The sequence below is a fragment of the Papio anubis genome, unplaced genomic scaffold, assembly GCF_008728515.1.
Source record: "Papio anubis isolate 15944 unplaced genomic scaffold, Panubis1.0 scaffold63, whole genome shotgun sequence".
In the NCBI taxonomy this organism is placed as follows: Eukaryota; Metazoa; Chordata; class Mammalia; order Primates; family Cercopithecidae; genus Papio; species Papio anubis.
The window spans coordinates 41,031-59,608 of record NW_022166522.1 but is presented as its reverse complement, the minus strand read 5'-3'; the positions used below and the strand labels follow the sequence as shown (position 1 = coordinate 59,608).

The 18,578-nt window shown below is 43.7% G+C and overlaps 1 protein-coding gene across 2 annotated transcripts in view; it reads left to right on the top strand.

Moving 5' to 3' along the window:
* The window catches only part of LOC116273389 (substance-P receptor), a 150,471-nt gene extending 133,056 nt beyond the window's left edge, over positions 1-17,415 (top strand). For both annotated transcript variants that reach the window (XM_031662416.1, XM_031662417.1), the window contains 3 exons: positions 10,202-10,352; positions 12,470-12,666; positions 14,167-17,415. In XM_031662416.1, coding sequence (XP_031518276.1) covers positions 10,202-10,352; positions 12,470-12,666; positions 14,167-14,458 — 640 coding nt within the window. In that variant the 3' untranslated portion in view covers positions 14,459-17,415. The remainder of the gene's footprint in view (positions 1-10,201; positions 10,353-12,469; positions 12,667-14,166) is intronic.
* The last annotated feature ends 1,163 nt before the right edge of the window (positions 17,416-18,578 follow it).

Here is an 18,578-nt window from a genome sequence, read left to right as displayed (position 1 = left end):
TCTTATCCCAAAATACAGTAAGGTCCCCAGCCAACCCAAAGACCATCTAACTTGTTCTCTCACAGCAATTCAAAGCCTGCAGAAGCTTTAGAATTCAAGTTTTGTTTGTTTTCTTAACATATCCACCCAGCTGAAATTTCAGGCAAGACTATCAGCCACTTGCCTCCTCAAATACCATTACTGCCCTCCCTCCTCTCCCTAAGCAGACTGGAGTGAGGAGGAGTGTGGGTGAGGGAGCTCAGCTTCTTCCTGCGTGAGTCTGTGTTTCAATACCTCTCGTGAGAGCATTCCCAGACTCTTGAGCCATTCCTGGCAACATACCCTTTCCAGAAATTTTTTTTTTTTTTTTTTTTTTTTTTTGCCTAAGACTGCTGCCCAGGAAAGAATCTGTAATGGGGACATGAGATCCAAGGCAGACCAACAGCATTCACCACTACACTTCATCATGCATGTCATGCTGGGAGGGGCCAGTGGATTTACAACCTGATCTCTTCCGAGAAGCTGACAACCCGGCTGTGAATAACTGAGACCATTCTTTAACCTTCTTCATAAGAAACGTGCAGGTCTGAAGCTATTTTATTTTAAAAACTAAGTAAAATTCAGGACATTCTAATGGTGCAGCCACTATTAAGGGTTCATTTGTTCAACGATTCAAGTCCTGTGTGATCTGAGTTCAGACCACAGTAATCCAGGTCAGTTTCTATCCCAGAAATAAGAGGAGATTTGTACTGCCATAGATAAAGGATGTATTACAAAGTCATAAAAATTGAGATGGTGCAGAGCTGACACCAGTAAGGAGGGATAGATGAAGGAAACAGAACAAAAACTCAGAAACAGGGCCAAGAATATAGCGAATGGTATGTGGTCCAAGTGCAAATTCAAATCATCAGGAAAAGGATAGAGTATCCAATAAGTGGTCCTGGGAAAAATGTAAACGACGTTGGAGAAAAAAATATTTGGAGTTTCTTCTCATAATACTCACCACAAAATAAATCCTTCATGGGCTGAATAGTTATAATGAAAATAAATAAGTAAATAATATCAGTAAATGTTTTTGTGATTTTGGAATGGAGAAGGCCCTTCTAAGTATAATATGATAGACGCCATAAAGAGTTCTTTGCAAATTAGGAAAGACAATGTGAACACCCCAATATACAATTGGGTAAATTATACAAGCAGGCAGTTCACAAAAAAGGAAATGAAAATGATGAAAAAGCGTAATTATTGACATAGTTTGGCTGTGTCCCCACCCAAATCTCATCTTGAATTCCCATGTGTTGTGAAAAGGACCCAGTGGGAGGTAATTGAATCATGGGAGCAGGTCTTTCCCATGCTGTTCTTGTGATGGTGAATAAGTCTCACAAGATCTGATTGTTTTAAAAAGAGGAGTTTCCCTGCACAAGTTTTTCTCTTGTCTGCCACCGTGTGAGATGTGCCTTTCACCTGCTGCCGTGATTTTGAGGCCTCCCCAGCCACATGGAACTGTAAGTCTAATAAAACTCTTCCTTTCGGAAATTACCCAGTCTCAGGTATGTCTTTATCTGCAGCATGAAAATGGGCTAATACAATTATAAAATTTTAATTTACAATGAGTTAAGAATTAGAGGACCATGTGTGACCTATCATGTTGGCAAACACTGTGATACTTGACAATGCCCAGTGCAGCTGTGCAAATGAAAGGGTAATCTCATAAACTGGTACAGATTGGCACACATTTTCTGGAAATTGACCATATATATCAAACCTTTTAAAAACCCTTTAACTTAGGTCTGGTGACTTTAATCTTGGGAAATAAAAATGGAAGCAACAACACATATTTGAATATGTTAATTAAAGTATCACTTAAATATTAGAATATTGTAAATAACTCAAATGTACCAAATAGAAGAAATAGAAGACTAGCTAAATAACTACGGTACCTCCATGCAATAGAACATTATCGCAGCTATTAAAAATTTTGTTATAGAAATATTTATTGACATAAAAAGATGATTGTGACATAGCATTGTTTTTAAAGTAATCTAATAGTATGCTTATGTGTGTACAAATATGAGTGTGTGTAGGAAGATATAGGAAGGTATCAATCCATTTTCTCAGAATTTATTTCTAGGTGACATGATTAGAAAAACCTTGAAGTTTTTTTCAATGCCTGTCTGTATTTTCAAATCGACAATGAGTATATAGTACTTGTAGTGAGAAACCTATCTATTACAGAATAAATAGGTAAGAAAAGCTCAGGCACTCTCATTCAAGCAGATGCTGGGCCAATTTCTACGGAGAATGCTGTCAAGAGGGCTTCTTGCTGGATGAGGGGGACAAGTATGGTGAGAATTCTAATGTTTTTTGAAACCCGAGATGATATTTTTCTATGAAGTATTTCCTTGGTGCCGATTTGGTGATGAAAATAGAGGAGCACCACATGGGCTCTGCCTATAAGGAACATTTAATCTAATCAAGCAGATGAAATAGTCGTATATAAAAAGTAACCTGGAGAACAACACAACGAAATTCTGACTTGTGCAATTTGAGCAGAGACTGCAGTAAGAATTTGCTTCGTTCCCTGTCTTGTTCATTGGTAGGTGTCAGTGTGGCCTTCCCACTGAGGAGCTGCCCCAGGGGAATTGACTCCACCAGGAGGCAGCGGTGTTTGAGCATGGGGATCCTGTGACACCAGTTCTTCCATGAATTAAATATGTGCGCTTGAGCATCTACCTTGATGGCTCACCCCATCGCGAGACAGGGTGACTCTGGGACATTCCTGCCCAGGACTTGTGTCTGGATGCAGTTGATGGAGGCCTTGTCCTGGCCTGTCTCTGAAGAGCAGAAAGATGGGACATGTACTCGGGTCTCTATAACCCAGGGTAGACATATCCCCTATCCTTTCAACCAGACACACAGACAGCTTCCTTTGGCCCTTGGCCCCAATTAACGACTGCTCTCTCCCCTCCTTCCCATGGCCAAGTGTATTAAGAATGGAGTCTACACCCACTGCCTCTAGTTCCTCACTTCCCACTTGACTCACCTGGTCCATCATCACTTTCTCTGATGATGCCACTAAAATTGAATCTGACCTGGGTCTCTGATGTCCAAAAACAGAGATCAAGTTCCCACCCTCACAAAGGCAGACTCTACCTGCCCCTGGAGTCTCTCTCCCCCGCTCCTCCCTCTCCCCTCCAGCCTTTCCCCTGGTGTTGCCCCCACCCCCTAGATGTGAACCTCCTCTCTTCGTGTAGCCGTCTTGCATCCCCTTGTCTTCTTATGGTTTTTGGACACATGAGGACTCCCAAATCTAATACCAGCCCAAATCCAGATCCAGACATGTAACTACTGGCCCTCAAGGTCAACATGTCCAAAAGACAATCTACCAACTCCCCCCGACAAGCCTGTTCCTCTTTCCTGGGTCCCCACACTAGTGACAGTCACCTTCACTCCCCAATTCACCCAGGCCAGAAATTCAGGTAAATTCTGCCATCCACAGCCAAGTCCACTAGCTCTTCCTGCAAGCCACAGTGCTTCCTGAATCTCTCCCCTCCTATCATCCATCCGTCCTGCCACAGCCCTCACTTAGGCCAGCGCCACATCCTGCCGGGTCCGCAGAGCACCCCAAAGGCTCACTGCCTCTGGGCTTTCCCACCTCCGTCCACTTGCTCCACTACTGCCAGAGCACAAGCATCTGACCGTGTTTCATTCTCTGTTTAAAACCACTTCATGGTTTTCCACCAACTTCAGAATAAATCACAACGCTCCAGGCTATCATAAAAGGCCCTTTGTGATTTGCTTCTGTCTTCCTTTCTAGCCAAGTCTTCTGGCACTTCCTCACACAGCCATGTCCTGTTCAGTTCAAATGGCATCTTAGTGCCCGCCTCATGCCAGGCTCCTTCGCCATGCCTTTGCACTTGCTCCCTCCCCTCCCGATAGTGCCCACCTCCCCTGCCTACCTCCTACTTGTGTATCAGGGCTTAGCCATGCAATTCTCCTCCAGGAAGCTTCCCTGACCAGCTTGGTTGAATATCTCACCAACGCATTATACACTTACACACATGCACAAAACACTGGACCATTGTATTTAGGCTTATTTTTCATTTTTACATTGTATCTATATTTGAAAAAGGCTCACTCACGCCCCTACTCAATGTCTCCACTCCCCTTGAAGAGGTAACCACTGTCAGCCACTTCCCATGGCACACTCTTCAGCACTACTCCCCTGCAGACTGTGAGCTCCAGAAGAAGAAAACAATTGGAACTCTCCTCAGTGTCCGCAGCCCCTAGCACAGGACCAGATATAGAATAGGTGCTGAATAAATCTTTGTTGAATTTATCGATTAACCAGTTGCAATTTTTGCCTGCCTCCAAGAGAACTTTCAAAGATCTTTGGAATTTGGCTGTAACATCCAGATGTGAGTCAACCAAGAAATACATGAGTATTGCTTTCTTTTACTGTCAAGAAGCCACATTGACCTGCTATTTTTTTTCCAGGAAGTAAAAAGTCAAGAATCTAGCACCATGTTGTGAGAAGGAGAGAGAACATGAGGGACATTTGAGAAAGAGCAGGAGGAACGAGGCTGCTCAGCTAGTATCAAATGAGAGATGGCCTCAAAAGCCCTCAATGCAAAGGGGGCTCTGGGGAACCACAAGTTCATGGTCACCTTGCGTTTGCAGGACCATCCCAGAAGGTTTGCAGATTCAGGTTTGCTTGTGATGTAGGATTAAGTGTGAAAGCTACATGACCACAGGTTATTCACTGGGTTTAAGGAGGAACTGCATCAGTCGCAGCTACCAGCATCAGAAGTCTCAATGCCAGTGATTCTCAGCCCCAGCTGCACAGGAGTATCACCTGGGGAGCTTCTAGATCTCTGGAGCCCAAAGCTTCACTGCAGGCCAATTAAATCAGAAGCTCTAGAGTGGGATCTACACATTGGAATTTTTCAAGGCTCCCCAGGCAATTCCAATGTGTAACCAAGACCAAGAGCTGTGTGCTTCCAATTGAACATACACAGGAATTACTGGGTAGTCTTGTTAAAATGCATATTCTGATTTTGTCCCTCGGGGTGGAGCCTGAGAGTCTGAATCTCTAATAAGCTTCCAAGGGTCACTGATGTAGCTCAGCTTTAGAAGTAGTGAGCAGCATGTCACAAGGGGTATTCAAGAAGATTCTGGATGATTATGTGGTATGGATATTGCAAAGAATGGTAATGCATTGGATCAGGGTTGGGATTCTATCAATGCTCTTTGACCTCTTTGTAACAGCTGAAATTTTCTACCCACCCACCCCTGAACAATATCATCCACAGAAAGTCAATATATAAACCCAGCAAAGCAGAGCTATCTCATTAGAATAAAGATGGAGAACCCAGAGCTGTGCCCTCTTGGCCGCCTTCTTCCCCTACCTTAAGGCACCCAGAGTCTCCACCAAGTACACTATGACAACACCTAGTTATTATTTAATAAACCTATCAACCTTGATTTCAAATCCTGAGGATTATTTCAGAAACTGAAACTATTTTTGCTTTCGACAATGATCCCAGCTATGGGACATAAGGAAACCTAGATTAGTGAGCACCAAGATATTACGGCATTAAGGACAAGGGAATCTGCAGGATTTGAGGCTACATGGTCTGCATTCAGCAAGCTTATCCTGTAAAATGTGTCAAGCCTCATTCACTGCTTACAGGGATGAACAAAGGCATGAAGTTGTTGCTTGAGCCTTCCTTCTGAAAGTTCCGTTGAGTCCATCAGCAGGATTTAATGATCAAAATCATTGTGCTGGGTTCTCTCATGTCTATGACAATCCAGCACATATCTCACCAGCTGGAGGCCAGCCAGTCTCTTCTGTTGCTGCCTCTTGCTGTTGCTGTTATGCTCACTTATAGTGTATCTTTAACCCCAGATCTCTTCTCCCAAGGCAGATATTTATTCTGAGAGCTGATAAAATCCTAACTGGCAGAAATCTAGGAAATAGCAGAATGAAAGCCAAAATAAACATGGAGCCAAACAAAATAAGATTGTGCTGGCTCATTGACCAGCTCTCTAAAATATGATTTTGACAAATATACACATATAAATAGACGTATCTCCAGTTAATTACAAGATATGGTAAAAAATATATACATATATATACTTTTCTAAAAAGACATCAAGGTAAAAAAAAAAGTATTGAATTTTATATTTTCTAATAATGGAATTTCATTGATTTGACCTACATTCGTTTATAATTTTTGATAAGTTGAACACTGTTTGGATTGACCATTTGTAATTTCTATGTAAATGGGGTTTATCTGAGCAATATTTAGAAGGATGTGTTTAACCTTTTATCTCATCCAAGAATCAAATCTGCCTTTTATTTTTCAGTGGGGATGTGGCACGGGGAGGGTGTAGTTGTCAAGTGCCTCGGGGGAGCAAAAGACTGTGAATCTGGAAACCTAGAATGCCAGCTTAGCTCAATTTTTCTTACATAATTTGTTACTAAATTTATTGTGATAAAATATGTATAACAAAATTTGCCATTTTATAGTGTACAATTCAGTGACATTAAGTAAATTCACGAGGTTGTACAACCATCACTACTATCCATTTCCAGAGCTACTTCTTTATTTCAACCTTTCTGTAACAGCTGAAATGTTCTACCCACCCACCCCTAAACAAAATCATCCCCATCTTTGTCTCAAACAGATTCTGTACCCATTAGACAATGGCTCCCACCTGCTCCCTCCAACTCCTGGTAAACCTCTCATCTACTTTCTGTCTCCATGAGTTTCCCTATGCTATATAGATCATATAAATGGAACCTGGCAATGCTTTTCCTTTTGTGTCTGGCTTATTCAGTTAGCAGAATGTTTGCAGGCTTCATCCATGTTGTCACACATGTCATCACGTCCTTCTTTTTTAAGGTTGAATGATATTCTATTGCATATAGAAGCCACGTTTTGTTTGTCCATTCATCTATTGGTAGGCATTTGGGTTGCTTCTACCTTTTAGCTGTAGTGAATGATGTTGTGTGCAGATTCAAATAATGTCTGTGTGAGTCCTGGCTTTCAATTTTTGGTGTCTATACCTAAAAATAGAATTGCTGGATCCTATTTCTATGCTGTATTTAATTATCCCTATAGGAACATGGAAAAACCAATGTTCCTGACTGTAACACCTTTTAGCTGAAATTAAGCCCATATTTTTTGTTGTTTTCAAATAAATAACAATTACTGTTGCTTCTTTAAAAAGGGAAGGATTTTTAAAAGACTGATATTTATCTTTGCATGTTCATAATGATCTGATCTGTGATTTCACAAAGGGAAAGAGCAGATTGTATTTTGTATTCAGGTATGGTGCGGCCAACAGATCAGGACGTGGTTGCCACTGAAAGACACTTATTACTCACAGTTCCCAAGCTAAAGGGCCATGGCCCCACACCAAGCCAGGCCACACAGGAAAGCCTTTATTGGGGTTTTCTCAGGGAGGAGCAGGCAAGGCCAGGTAAACAGGTTTAAGATTGGCTGGTTTGAATGACTTCAGCAGCCTCCAGGGTGTAGGAGCTGCCCCTAGTTGTCTGATGCCTGCCTTTGGGTGATTAGGGCAGGAAAATAGTGTCCTACCTTGTAAGAGCCCAAGAAAGCAAGCAAGTGGAAGTATGGGCTGTGTTTCGGTTAGTTTGCATATGAAAGGCATCCAAGTGGAAAGTTGTTTGTTTTCTCAAAGAATTAGCTCTGAAAGAGTCAGTCCCTCCCTGAGCTGCAGGGACCCAGATGCCAAAGCCTCAGATACAGAACCAGAAAACACAGTTAATACACACTTTAATAAAGTCATTGAATCACAGACAACAATGGAGTCCCAATAGGCTTGCATACCTAGGGTCTGAAAGAGTTCTCAGTGCTAGCTGTCTATTAGAATAACTTGGGGACAGTTTCTAAAATGTAATTTCCTGCTCCCACCCGCAAGCCAATTGAATAAATACCTTTGGGCACTGATCATTTTAAAAGTTTTCCTGGTGATTTCTTGTGCATTTGGGGTTGAGAACCCTTGGCCTAAGACAATGTTTCTCAAAGTCTGAATCACAAACAGCAACATCAGCATCTTTTGAGAACTTGTTAGAAATGCACATTCTCAGGCCCACCCCAGCCCTGCTGAGTCAGAAACTGTGGATGGGACCCAGCCCTGTGGGATTGTAGAAGCCCTCCAGGTGATTCTGAAGCCCACTCGAGTTTGAGGGCCACTGGTCCAGGGTAAGGAGCATCAGCGAGTTGACCAGAGTGTCCTCCCATCACACTCCGACCCAATCTCGCTCAGTGCCCTGCAGCAATGTCTCGGCAAAGCTCAGCTGACATGTTTTGGTCACAAACGATTAGTCTGCATGAGGCAGGGCTATTCTTTCAGGTAGGAGAAGTCAGTGCAATTTGGAGGTTTTCAGGTTCTCCCTACCCCTGTAGTCTCCAAACATTTTGCTTCCAAGCAATGCCATTACAGCAACCAGGAGGGACTGAGATCAGCTAGGAAACACAATATGTAATCCCTGCCATGGTGGCTGGAGAGCCCTGAGGCTCCCACAGGAGATAACAATTCAGAGGGCTTTGAAAGCCAGGTGAGACTGGAGCAGCCTGTCTGCACAGAACACATGCACTCACACCCTGCTTGGTGCAATCTGTGATTTGTCACTTAAGCACTCTTCGAGTATCTTCAAATGCAAATTTGATATGCAGAGGGACTGAATAAGTAGCAAAAACTATGGGGCTTTACAAAAAAGCAAACAGAGTATCTACAAAGGAGAAATTGAGTGAATAAGTGGGTGTTCCTCATTGGAAGAAAATCATTGCATAAAATAAGCATGAATGGTGAACAGAGAGGAAGAAAAAAATCATTGGGTGACTTTTCTCCATTGACAAGAAGCTGGTTTTCTGACATCACAGACCTGAATTCTAATCTCAACTCCTCCCTTTACCAGCTGTGAATTTGAGAAAATTAATTAAATTCTAAATTTGGTTTCCTCGTCTACAAAATGGGATTGATAGTACCTACCCAATCATTTGCTTAAGGATTAAATAAGATAATGCTAGTAAAATGCTTGGCTTTGTGCTTTTTATCAACACTCAAATTTAACTACCATTTCTGCTATTAATACTGTCATTAGCATTGTTATTTGCACAGTGACCTAGAGGAAAGTGCCCCCAAATATTAGCTGTTCTTCCTAGTATTATTATTATTATTATTAGGAATTCTGAGTATCTCCATTGTACTCATATCTAAGAAAAGGGCTGTAACTAACCAGACAACCCAAGGACCCCCAACCCCCAAGAAAAAATACATTTTCCCAAAATTCAAAAACCTAATTTAAGTCTTCTACTTAAAAGAAGCCTTCCCTTTAACAGAAAAGGATAAATTGTGCTGCCGTAACAAACCTCAACATCTCAGAGGCTTAACACCACAAAGGTTTATTTCTTGCTCATGTCCCAGTCAAATGTGAGTCAGTTGGCATCTGTCCTCCGAGGGGTAATTCAGGGACCCAGGCAGCTTCTATGTGAAGATATATTCTTAAAGCCTAGGCTTAGAAATGGCTTATGCTATGTGGCTTTCACCCACCCACTAATCCTAGTTCTAGGATTAGTCTTATCTCTCTCATTCAAGCTAATTATTCTGATACGGATAAATCCACTTATCACATAGCATGAACTGGGCCTTATCAGCCATCACGGTAGTTCTCAACTGAATGTACTAGTTGGTGTACAACGCTGTACTAAATTGAGCATAAGTGTAGTCTGGCAGGCATGAATTGAGTGATATAATTACCTCCTTCATTTAGAGACCGTAGTTCTATTAATGTAGCCTGAGTTTGCATTTTTTGCGGGGGGGGCAAATGATATTGAACTGATCAACTGAAATTGCCATGGGTATACAACAGATTCAGTGCCCTGTCATCAATGTTTTCTTTTTTTTTTTTTTCAATCTGAGCAGGAGTATTCATTATGGAAGAAGTCCACAAGAAAAACATAAATTGAAAAGATTTGTTTTCTGTAGTGTATTCATTAGTATCACCTCTCCACCCTATGCAGGTGACAAGTCTCCCTGGAGTGTGCTTTATAGCCCAAGCTCATTAATGGCAAATGCTGAGAAAGGTAGCTGCCAAGCCTTGACTGCCCCTGCAATAACAATAACAAACAAAAAAAAAACTAAAACAATAAGTATCTTATACTGACCTTTCTTGTTTACCTTGCTGTAGGTACCACATCTGCGTAACTGTGCTGATCTACTTCCTCCCCCTGCTGGTGATTGGCTATGCATACACCGTAGTGGGAATCACACTATGGGCCAGTGAGATCCCCGGGGACTCCTCTGACCGCTACCATGAGCAAGTCTCTGCCAAGCGCAAGGTGAGCAGGGGGCAGGCAGAACCAACCCACCCTGGCACAGACAACAGGCTGTCGAGAAGGGACGGTACACTTGTGAGCCCCAGAGGCAGCAAGCACAAGATATCCCTAGGTCTGGGGAACAACAGAGAGGAGAGGAATCTTTCTTCAGTGTCTTTGGAACCCAGATCTGGCTGGACAGGCATGAGCCACCTCGCTTGCTCTTTAAGAGTAATTGCAACCTGTTGATCCATTAAAACACACACATTTAAATAAAAAATCAGTGAAGAGTGATTTGGTCCTCTTTTTATTATTTATTTAAAGTTTGACAAGATAATACATTCATGTAGTTCAAACATCAAAAAGCATTCAAAGGAACAAAATTATAGTGACGAAGAATGGATCGGGGTTGCCAGGAGTCAGTGTTTGGGGGTGCTTGGGAGGAGTGGCCTTCAAAGCAAGAGCATGAGTTTCTTTGCAGCGATGGAGCAGCTCTGTATCCTGACTGTGCTTGTGTTTTTATCTATACCTGTGATGGAATTTCATAAATCTATACACCAAAAAAAGAGTGCATGTAAAAATTGGCAAAACCCAAATATAGTCAGTAGTTTGATGAATGGTCAGTGTCCTGGTTTTGATAATGCGGGATGGTTATGTGAGATGATATCATTGCAGGAAGCTAGTTGAAGAGTACCTGGAATTGCTTTGCACTACTTTTGCAACTTCTTGAGGGCCTTCAATTAGTTCAAAATGAAATATTTTTAAAAATTTAATTCTTATCATGGGAAGCCTCTCTCCCTTCTAGATCTGCCATCTACCCAGGTCCCAAGCTTGCACACACACACGCACACATGGGCACACACAGAAATGCATACAATGCTAACCATTGTTATTTGCTTCTTAACCTTTCTAGATATTGGCATTTATAAGCAAGTAAATATACATATTTTCTCTTCTTTTTTACACAAATAGTAAATACATGCTGTTCTCACTTGTTTCACTTAAAATTGACAAGATCTTTGAAAATCAGTATATAAAGAGCTTTCTCATTCCTTTTTTTATTCTTTGGTAATTCTTTGCATAGTATTCTCTGTTGGTACTTCTCTGCATAGCATTATATGAATGCTGTAGAGTTCTTTGCTAAAGATGTCTTGGGAAGGGGTTACATCGCCTGGTGTCTTAGTCCATTTGGGCTGCTATAACAAAATGCCTTTGACTGGGAGCTTAAAAACAACAGAAATTGATTTCTCACAGCTCTAGTGGCTGGAAGGCCCAAGATCAAAGCACAGATAGATTTGGTATTTCAGGAGGACCCGTTTCCTGGTTCATGGATGGCACTTTCTATGTCCTCAGATGGTGGAAGGGGGGAGGGGTCTCTCTCAGTCCTATTTTATAAGGGCACTAATTTAATTGGTGAGGGCTCTGACTTGAAGACCTAATTGGTTCCCAAAGGCCACCTGCTAATGCCATTACCTTAGAGGTTAGGATTTCAACATATAAATTTGAAGCGACACAAACATTCAGATCATAGTATCCAGTATTCACAAAACCTTCTTTTAAATCGCTTTTAAACATCTGGTGCTCCCTGAATGCAGCTAGTCAAATCTTTTCCCTTCTCCTTCCCTCCTCCTCAGTCTCCAAACCAAGCAGCTTGCCCTAGCTCACTATGTCTCCCCTTGTCCCACCCCTTCTGTTGTGCCCGCCCACCCAGCCTGCTGCCCCAGGCCTTTCCCTCCTGAACAACCTTTCACGTTTGCTCATTAATTTGTCTCCCTGGGTTCCTCCAGTCATGAAGAATAATGTAACACAGTAGTCCCCAAATGTGAGCATGCATCAGAAGCATCTGAAAGGTTTGTCACACTCAGAATTTGGGTTCCTATCCCCAGAGTTTCTGATTCAGTAAGTCTGAAATAGGGTCCAAGTATTTGCATTTCTAACAAGTTCCCAGGGGATGGTGATGATACCGGTTCTGGGACCACATTTTGAGAACAGCTGACTTAACCAAAGTCTTGTAGCACCTTCTTTTAAATACTTCCCGCTTTATCCCATACTGTGCACAGTGAGGGCATGGGAGGAAAAAGGAAGCAGTCATGAGAGAGGGGGATGTGCTGGTGGTCTCACCTATCTCACCCTCTTGCCAGGTGGTCAAAATGATGATCGTCGTGGTGTGCACCTTCGCCATCTGCTGGCTGCCCTTCCACATCTTCTTCCTCCTGCCCTACATCAACCCAGATCTCTACCTGAAGAAGTTTATCCAGCAGGTCTACCTGGCCATCATGTGGTTGGCCATGAGCTCCACTATGTACAACCCCATCATCTACTGCTGCCTCAATGACAGGTGAGGATCCCAACCCCATGAGCTCTCCAGGGGCCACAAGACCATCTACCTCATCCTAAATGGGTAAACCCAGCTGTGAGACAAGAGGGACAAGCGGGGACTGCAGCTAACTTGTCATCACACAACTCAGCCTGGCTGATTATCACCATCAAGGAATGGGAGCCCAGAGTGGATTGATTTTCTTTTTTTCTTTTCCAAGGGGAACCAGAAATCCATATTATTGTCCAAACTCTTCTGATTTATAGATACTGGCAACTAGTGGGGGAATTAAAAACTTCTGTGGTTAATGCATTGTAAGGCAGGTCTGCAAGCTGGATCTAGGCTCCAGGCCGTGGCGTGTGAGTTTATTCACTCTGCTCTGTGGATCCAGTACACAGTGGGCTATGCATGCAGAAAGAATTCCATCCCCGCACAGAGCACATTTGCCTTCTCTGATCTCTCACTGTCCTCTTCCCATTTCATCTTATGATGTGAGCAGCTTTACCCACTTTCTTCCAGCAGTTCCAGCAGGACAAGGTAAGGCAAAAAGGAGTTGTGACCCCAGAGGCCCCTCACTTTGTCAAATGGGTTGGGGAGAGCCATCCTGCAGCAGAAACCAATGTCAGAGAAGTAACAGAAGGCAGAGCCCTTCAGGAATGGTGGTCAGCGGTAGGGAATTCACCATGGGGTGCAGAGGGCTCCCAAAAGCAGTCTGGGACACACAATGGCTGCAGCACAGTCTGTCGTCCAGAGCACCACCAGCCTCCGGGTGGGGAAGGAGGCGGGAGAGGAAGGAGAAGAATAAGATGCTTGTTACCATCTTTATATCCATCAGTCCTCAGCCTGTAAGGTGCCTTCTGTGAATCAGACACTCGGGTACTAGGAATTTGGGGAAAGACCTTCTCTTCAACTTGTCCAAAGGGTCTCTGTTAGTCTAACTCACAGATTCACCCTTATTTCTAAAAGTTTCATGACCCGCCTGCACTTTTTTTTAGGTTAAATCTAGCAGCATACCTTTAAGTAAAGGTTAATTCTTCCTATTTAACAACCGGAGAAACTGAGGCACACTGAAGGAACATGATGGCGGAGAGTCCTCCTTCAGTCAATGGGCTACTCGAGGGGAAGGACTGAATCTTGATATGTGTTTTTACCACCCAGTAACTAGCACAGCGCTGTGCACATAGTAAACACTTAGTGAATGTGTTTTGTTGATGTAGAATTGACCCAAAGTCTGCTGACCCCATGTGGGGGGAGACAGCATAGTTCAGGGCCACCCCTAGTAAAGACATATTTCACATAAAGATTGTTCCAGTGACGGATTTTTTTCTAGTCTTGGATTTGACCTTGTTGACTGACCCTTAAGCCTTTTTGGCCTCAGCATCTCCAGCTGTGAGTTAATTTTAAAAACAATAACAGAATCATGCTTGGGTATGTCCATGTGTTAACAAGCTGATGCAATGGTAGGCAGCCCTCTGAGCAGGCCATCCCAAAGGGTCACCTCTTCATCTGCTCACTCTCCAGGTTCCGTCTGGGCTTCAAGCATGCCTTCCGGTGCTGCCCCTTCATCAGCGCCGGCGACTATGAGGGGCTGGAAATGAAATCCACCCGCTATCTCCAGACCCAGGGCAGTGTTTACAAAGTCAGCCGCCTAGAGACCACCATCTCCACAGTGGTGGGGGCCCATGAGGAGGAGCCAGAGGACGGCCCCAAGGCCACACCTTCATCCCTGGACCTGACCTCCAACTGCTCTTCACGAAGTGACTCCAAAACCATGACAGAGAGCTTCAGCTTCTCCTCCAATGTGGTCTCCTAGGTCACAGGGCCTTTGGCAGGTGCAGCCCCCACTGCCTTTGTCCTGCCTCCCTTCATGCATGGAAATGCCCTTCATCTGGAACCATTAGAAACACCCTCACATTGGGGCTTGCAAAAAGGGTCAGTATGGCTTAGGGAAAACGTTTCATCCTCAAGTCAAAAAAAATCTCAATTCTTCCCTATCTTTGCCACCTTCATGCTGTGTGACTCAAACCAAGTCATTGAACTCTGCTGAGCCTGTAAAATAAAAGGTTGGACCAGCTTTTCCCAAAAGCCCATTCATTCTATGATTCTGGAAGTGACTTTGGCTGCATGCGAGTGCTCATTTCAGGATGAATTCTGCAGCACAGCTGCAGACCCGGAAGACTCATTTTCCTGGAGCCCCGTGTTACTTCAATAAAGTTATTTCACATTAGCCTCCTGCAGCTGGAGGCTCCCATCACCCCAGCCTACACTTGACAGGATGAACAAAAGAAAGCGCCACATAACATCTAAATGAAAAATTTAGCCCTTTCTTCAAAGCATCTGTGAAAAGAAACATATGTATTCCCCTTTTTGGCATCTCAGTATTTCAGTGCATTTACACATCATGAGATTAAGAACCTCGAGCTTCCACATTATGTCCCCAGTGACTGTCCTGAGCAGCCGACGCAAGCAGAATATATCCACTGATACCTGCTAATGTCTCTTACAGACCAGGAGTTGGTAGACTTGCACTACATTTAATGTGTAGCTGACCCTCTTTTCCTACTTATAAACAAGAAGGCTGAGTTAGATAATCTAAGTGTTCCTTTGAATCTTAACATCATATGGTTCAACGTTGTATGGGGGGTTTTTTGTTTGTTTTATTAAAAAAATAATAATAATAAAAGAATAGGAGCAGTGAGTTTCATAAATAATACCCAGTTCCTGGAGATGTAGCAACTGCTAAGGCCATCTGTAACTATCCATCTCAGACATTCTCCGATTTGTCTTAAAATCCTGAGTACATTCCTTCTCCGGGAAAGTTTTGGCTTTTGACAGAGCAGAGGACTTCGTGCCAAAGCCTACATCCATCCAGTTTTAGCAGGTTGAATTTCACCGCTGCAGAACACTGTCAGAGAAGACAAACATGGGCTTCCTGCTTTGACCTTTTGGGTATTTTAGGGTGGGGGCCCTAACCTTGATTCTTAATTTTACACTCGCATCGTGCTCATATGTGCGACAAGCAAGAAGGCTGCACTTTGCAGCTGCACTTCTGGGAAGAGAGCATCTTGCATCTTCCCTTCAGACTCTCTGAATGTCTCCTCCCTGCCCCATGGCTTTGCCAGCTTCCTGTCTCTACAAGATAGAATGACTCATCAACCCTAAAGGACAGTCAGTCTTCCAAGAGCCATGAACTGAATGCTTTGAATCCTAATTCGGATTTAGAGTTTCCAGAAGATGAGCACGCAGTTTTCTTTTTCTGTCTCCCAGATCTGTGTTTTGTCCAGATTTGGCTGGAAGCAGAAGCTTCGTGTAACATCCATGAATGTCCTCCTGGTAGTTTACATAATGGGTGCACATGTGCCACATCCATACCATTAAGGGGAGAACAATGCACTGTTTACAGCCTTTGCCAGTCCTGTTGGCTCTAATTCTACCAGGGCATCCGCAGGCCTGGGGGAAGACGCAATAGTATAAGCCAGAAAACCTCGAGAACCACATTCTCCAAAGCAGCATAGGAAGTATTAAATAAACTAAGTGAAGCCAGATCATTGCAGATATATAAATGGAAGACAAAATTTAGCAGCAACAAAAGTTAGTGCCCTAAGCATTAGTCATACTTCCAAGAGACCCTTGCTGTGTATGGATTACTCACTTTGGAAGGATGTAAACAGCTAACATGATTATGAGAAGTACCTAAGAAGACGGTGTCAAGAAGTTGGGGACATCCCATCTATGGAAGAGAAGGTTGGAGTTGAGCTCAACGAGGATTAACTGAGCGCCTGCTCTGGACTTTGCCCTGAGCTGGGGACACACAGCCCCTGCAGCTCTTGAGGAGCCCACCTTATTGGCCATCACTAACTAACTCACCAGTCCTAGTGAGTCCAAGGTGCCCAGCAGTCATGGAGGCATCTGAGAGGACAGATTCTCCACAGTGTTCTAAAAACCCACGCTCAACATGGGCAGTCAAGCCAAAGACTGGGATCTTTGGAGAGCCTCTGGAATGAGAGTTCTCTGGGGTACTTACAAAGGGAGCTGTCAGTCATTCCAGGGGACCTAAAGGAATAAGGTTGAACAGCATCATCTCTGTGCATAGTAAAAGGGAATGTTGCATGGTCCTGGGCAGTTTCCAATATGGCAAAGCATCTGCTTGGAGAGTGCCAGCAAGCCTTCCTCTGACCCAGTCTCCAATGTCCACTAACACAAAAATGTCATCATCTCCCACATGTGAGAAGCACCGTGATTTGTACTGTGCATGGGTCACATTCTTATTCTAGAAATGCGTCACCCTGTGTTTATCTAAGTGTGTTTCCTTGGTGTAATGTCCAGTAGTAATAGAATATGAAATATCAAGGAACCATCTTTGTTATGTGACTTTCAAAATGTGAGATCTCGTTGCTGACACTGTGATATTTGTATTGTGCCGATCTCTTCCTCCTCCTCCTCCTCATGCTTTCTCAGGGAGGAGCCCTGATGTATGTCCTGAACTCACAGTTCCTAGACCACACTAATTGAGGAGGGGAGTGGGGAGCCTTTATGAGAGGAGCTAGAGAACAAGAGTCCTTCCCCTCCTTATGCCCCAGGAGAATACTAAGAGATAAGGACAGAGTGGAATCCTGGGGAAAGGGGACTCAGGAGCTGACCTCACTGGCCTAATTTGTGGGGAGAAGAGTATAAGTGGAGAGGGGCCATTCCTGAGGTTTCCACATTTTCAAGCCTGGGGTCCTGGAAAGAATATCTACACAGAAATAAAGTATGTGTTTCACTCTCTCACGCCTCTGTCTCTTCTCTAGCGGTCCTAAACATCCTATAGGACACTAAATGGGATGGTACTAGGAACCCTAATAACTTGCGTAGCTAGAAGGATGGAATCAATGTTCAGCAAACTCTTACCTCTGTGATGAAATGGGTTGGGAAGACGTGGGAACTGTTCTCAGGTTGAGATCTGGGAAGGGAGGTGGGATTATGTGAAATGACAGTGATGTTGCCTATGAAGAGAGCTGTGTCAGGATGCAGACACGACAATCGAGTTATAAGCACAAGAGTTTTCATAGGACAGGAGGTTGGGGGAAATAACATCTGAGAAAGACAACGGGGAAAGAAAGCAGAAGTACTCAGAGACAGCCTTCAGACCACCATGCCAATCTGACACCTGGGAAAAAAGGGGTGGTTAGGAAGAGCCTTAGACTGTAGTGCAGCTCCCAGCCCAACATGTGCAAAGATTGCCCAGAGAGACACTGCATGTTAGCAGAAATGGCTAAGCCTGATGCCCTGCCGTGCTCAGCCACTGGCTGGGGCTCTCTGGGGAAAGTGCTCTGTGTTTGAACACCATGGTGGATGCCGAAGCCCTGCAGCTGGAGGCTGTCAGCCAACTGCCCTGCCATTCTTCCTCAAAGAGGGATCTGAGCCATGTACCTCCACAACTACCACCCAAGCTTTGATCCAGCCCCCTGTGTTTGAAAACACATGTCAGGAAACCTGTGGCAGGCTTTGAAACATCAGTGATAATCCCTGTGAGCCCTGGCAATCTGCCTCGTACACCTTGGGTTGCCTGTCCCCTGTGCCACCTCACCCCCAGCAGCTCCATCAAAAGAACAATAAGCAGCTGGTAACAGACTTGTAGTGGCAACAACTGCAAAGGCACTGAAAGAGGGAGTTTTGAGAACATAGACTATCCAACACAGTTAGTATCAGAAACAAGTAATACAGATGTTTTATTTAAATCGAGGCATCTTCAATGGGAGTACGTGGATAAGCTTTAAGGAATCTGCAAGTCCCCTCCAAGTTCCCCACAAATCATATGTAAAACATTGTGTGTGTTTAATAAGAGGTGCAATTAAAGCTGAATCTTCTCAAAAGAAATCATTCACCCTCTGTTCCCCAGGAGGAGGAGACAATTTAAATTGTTTATAAAAGAGTGGCAAGAACTGGAGACT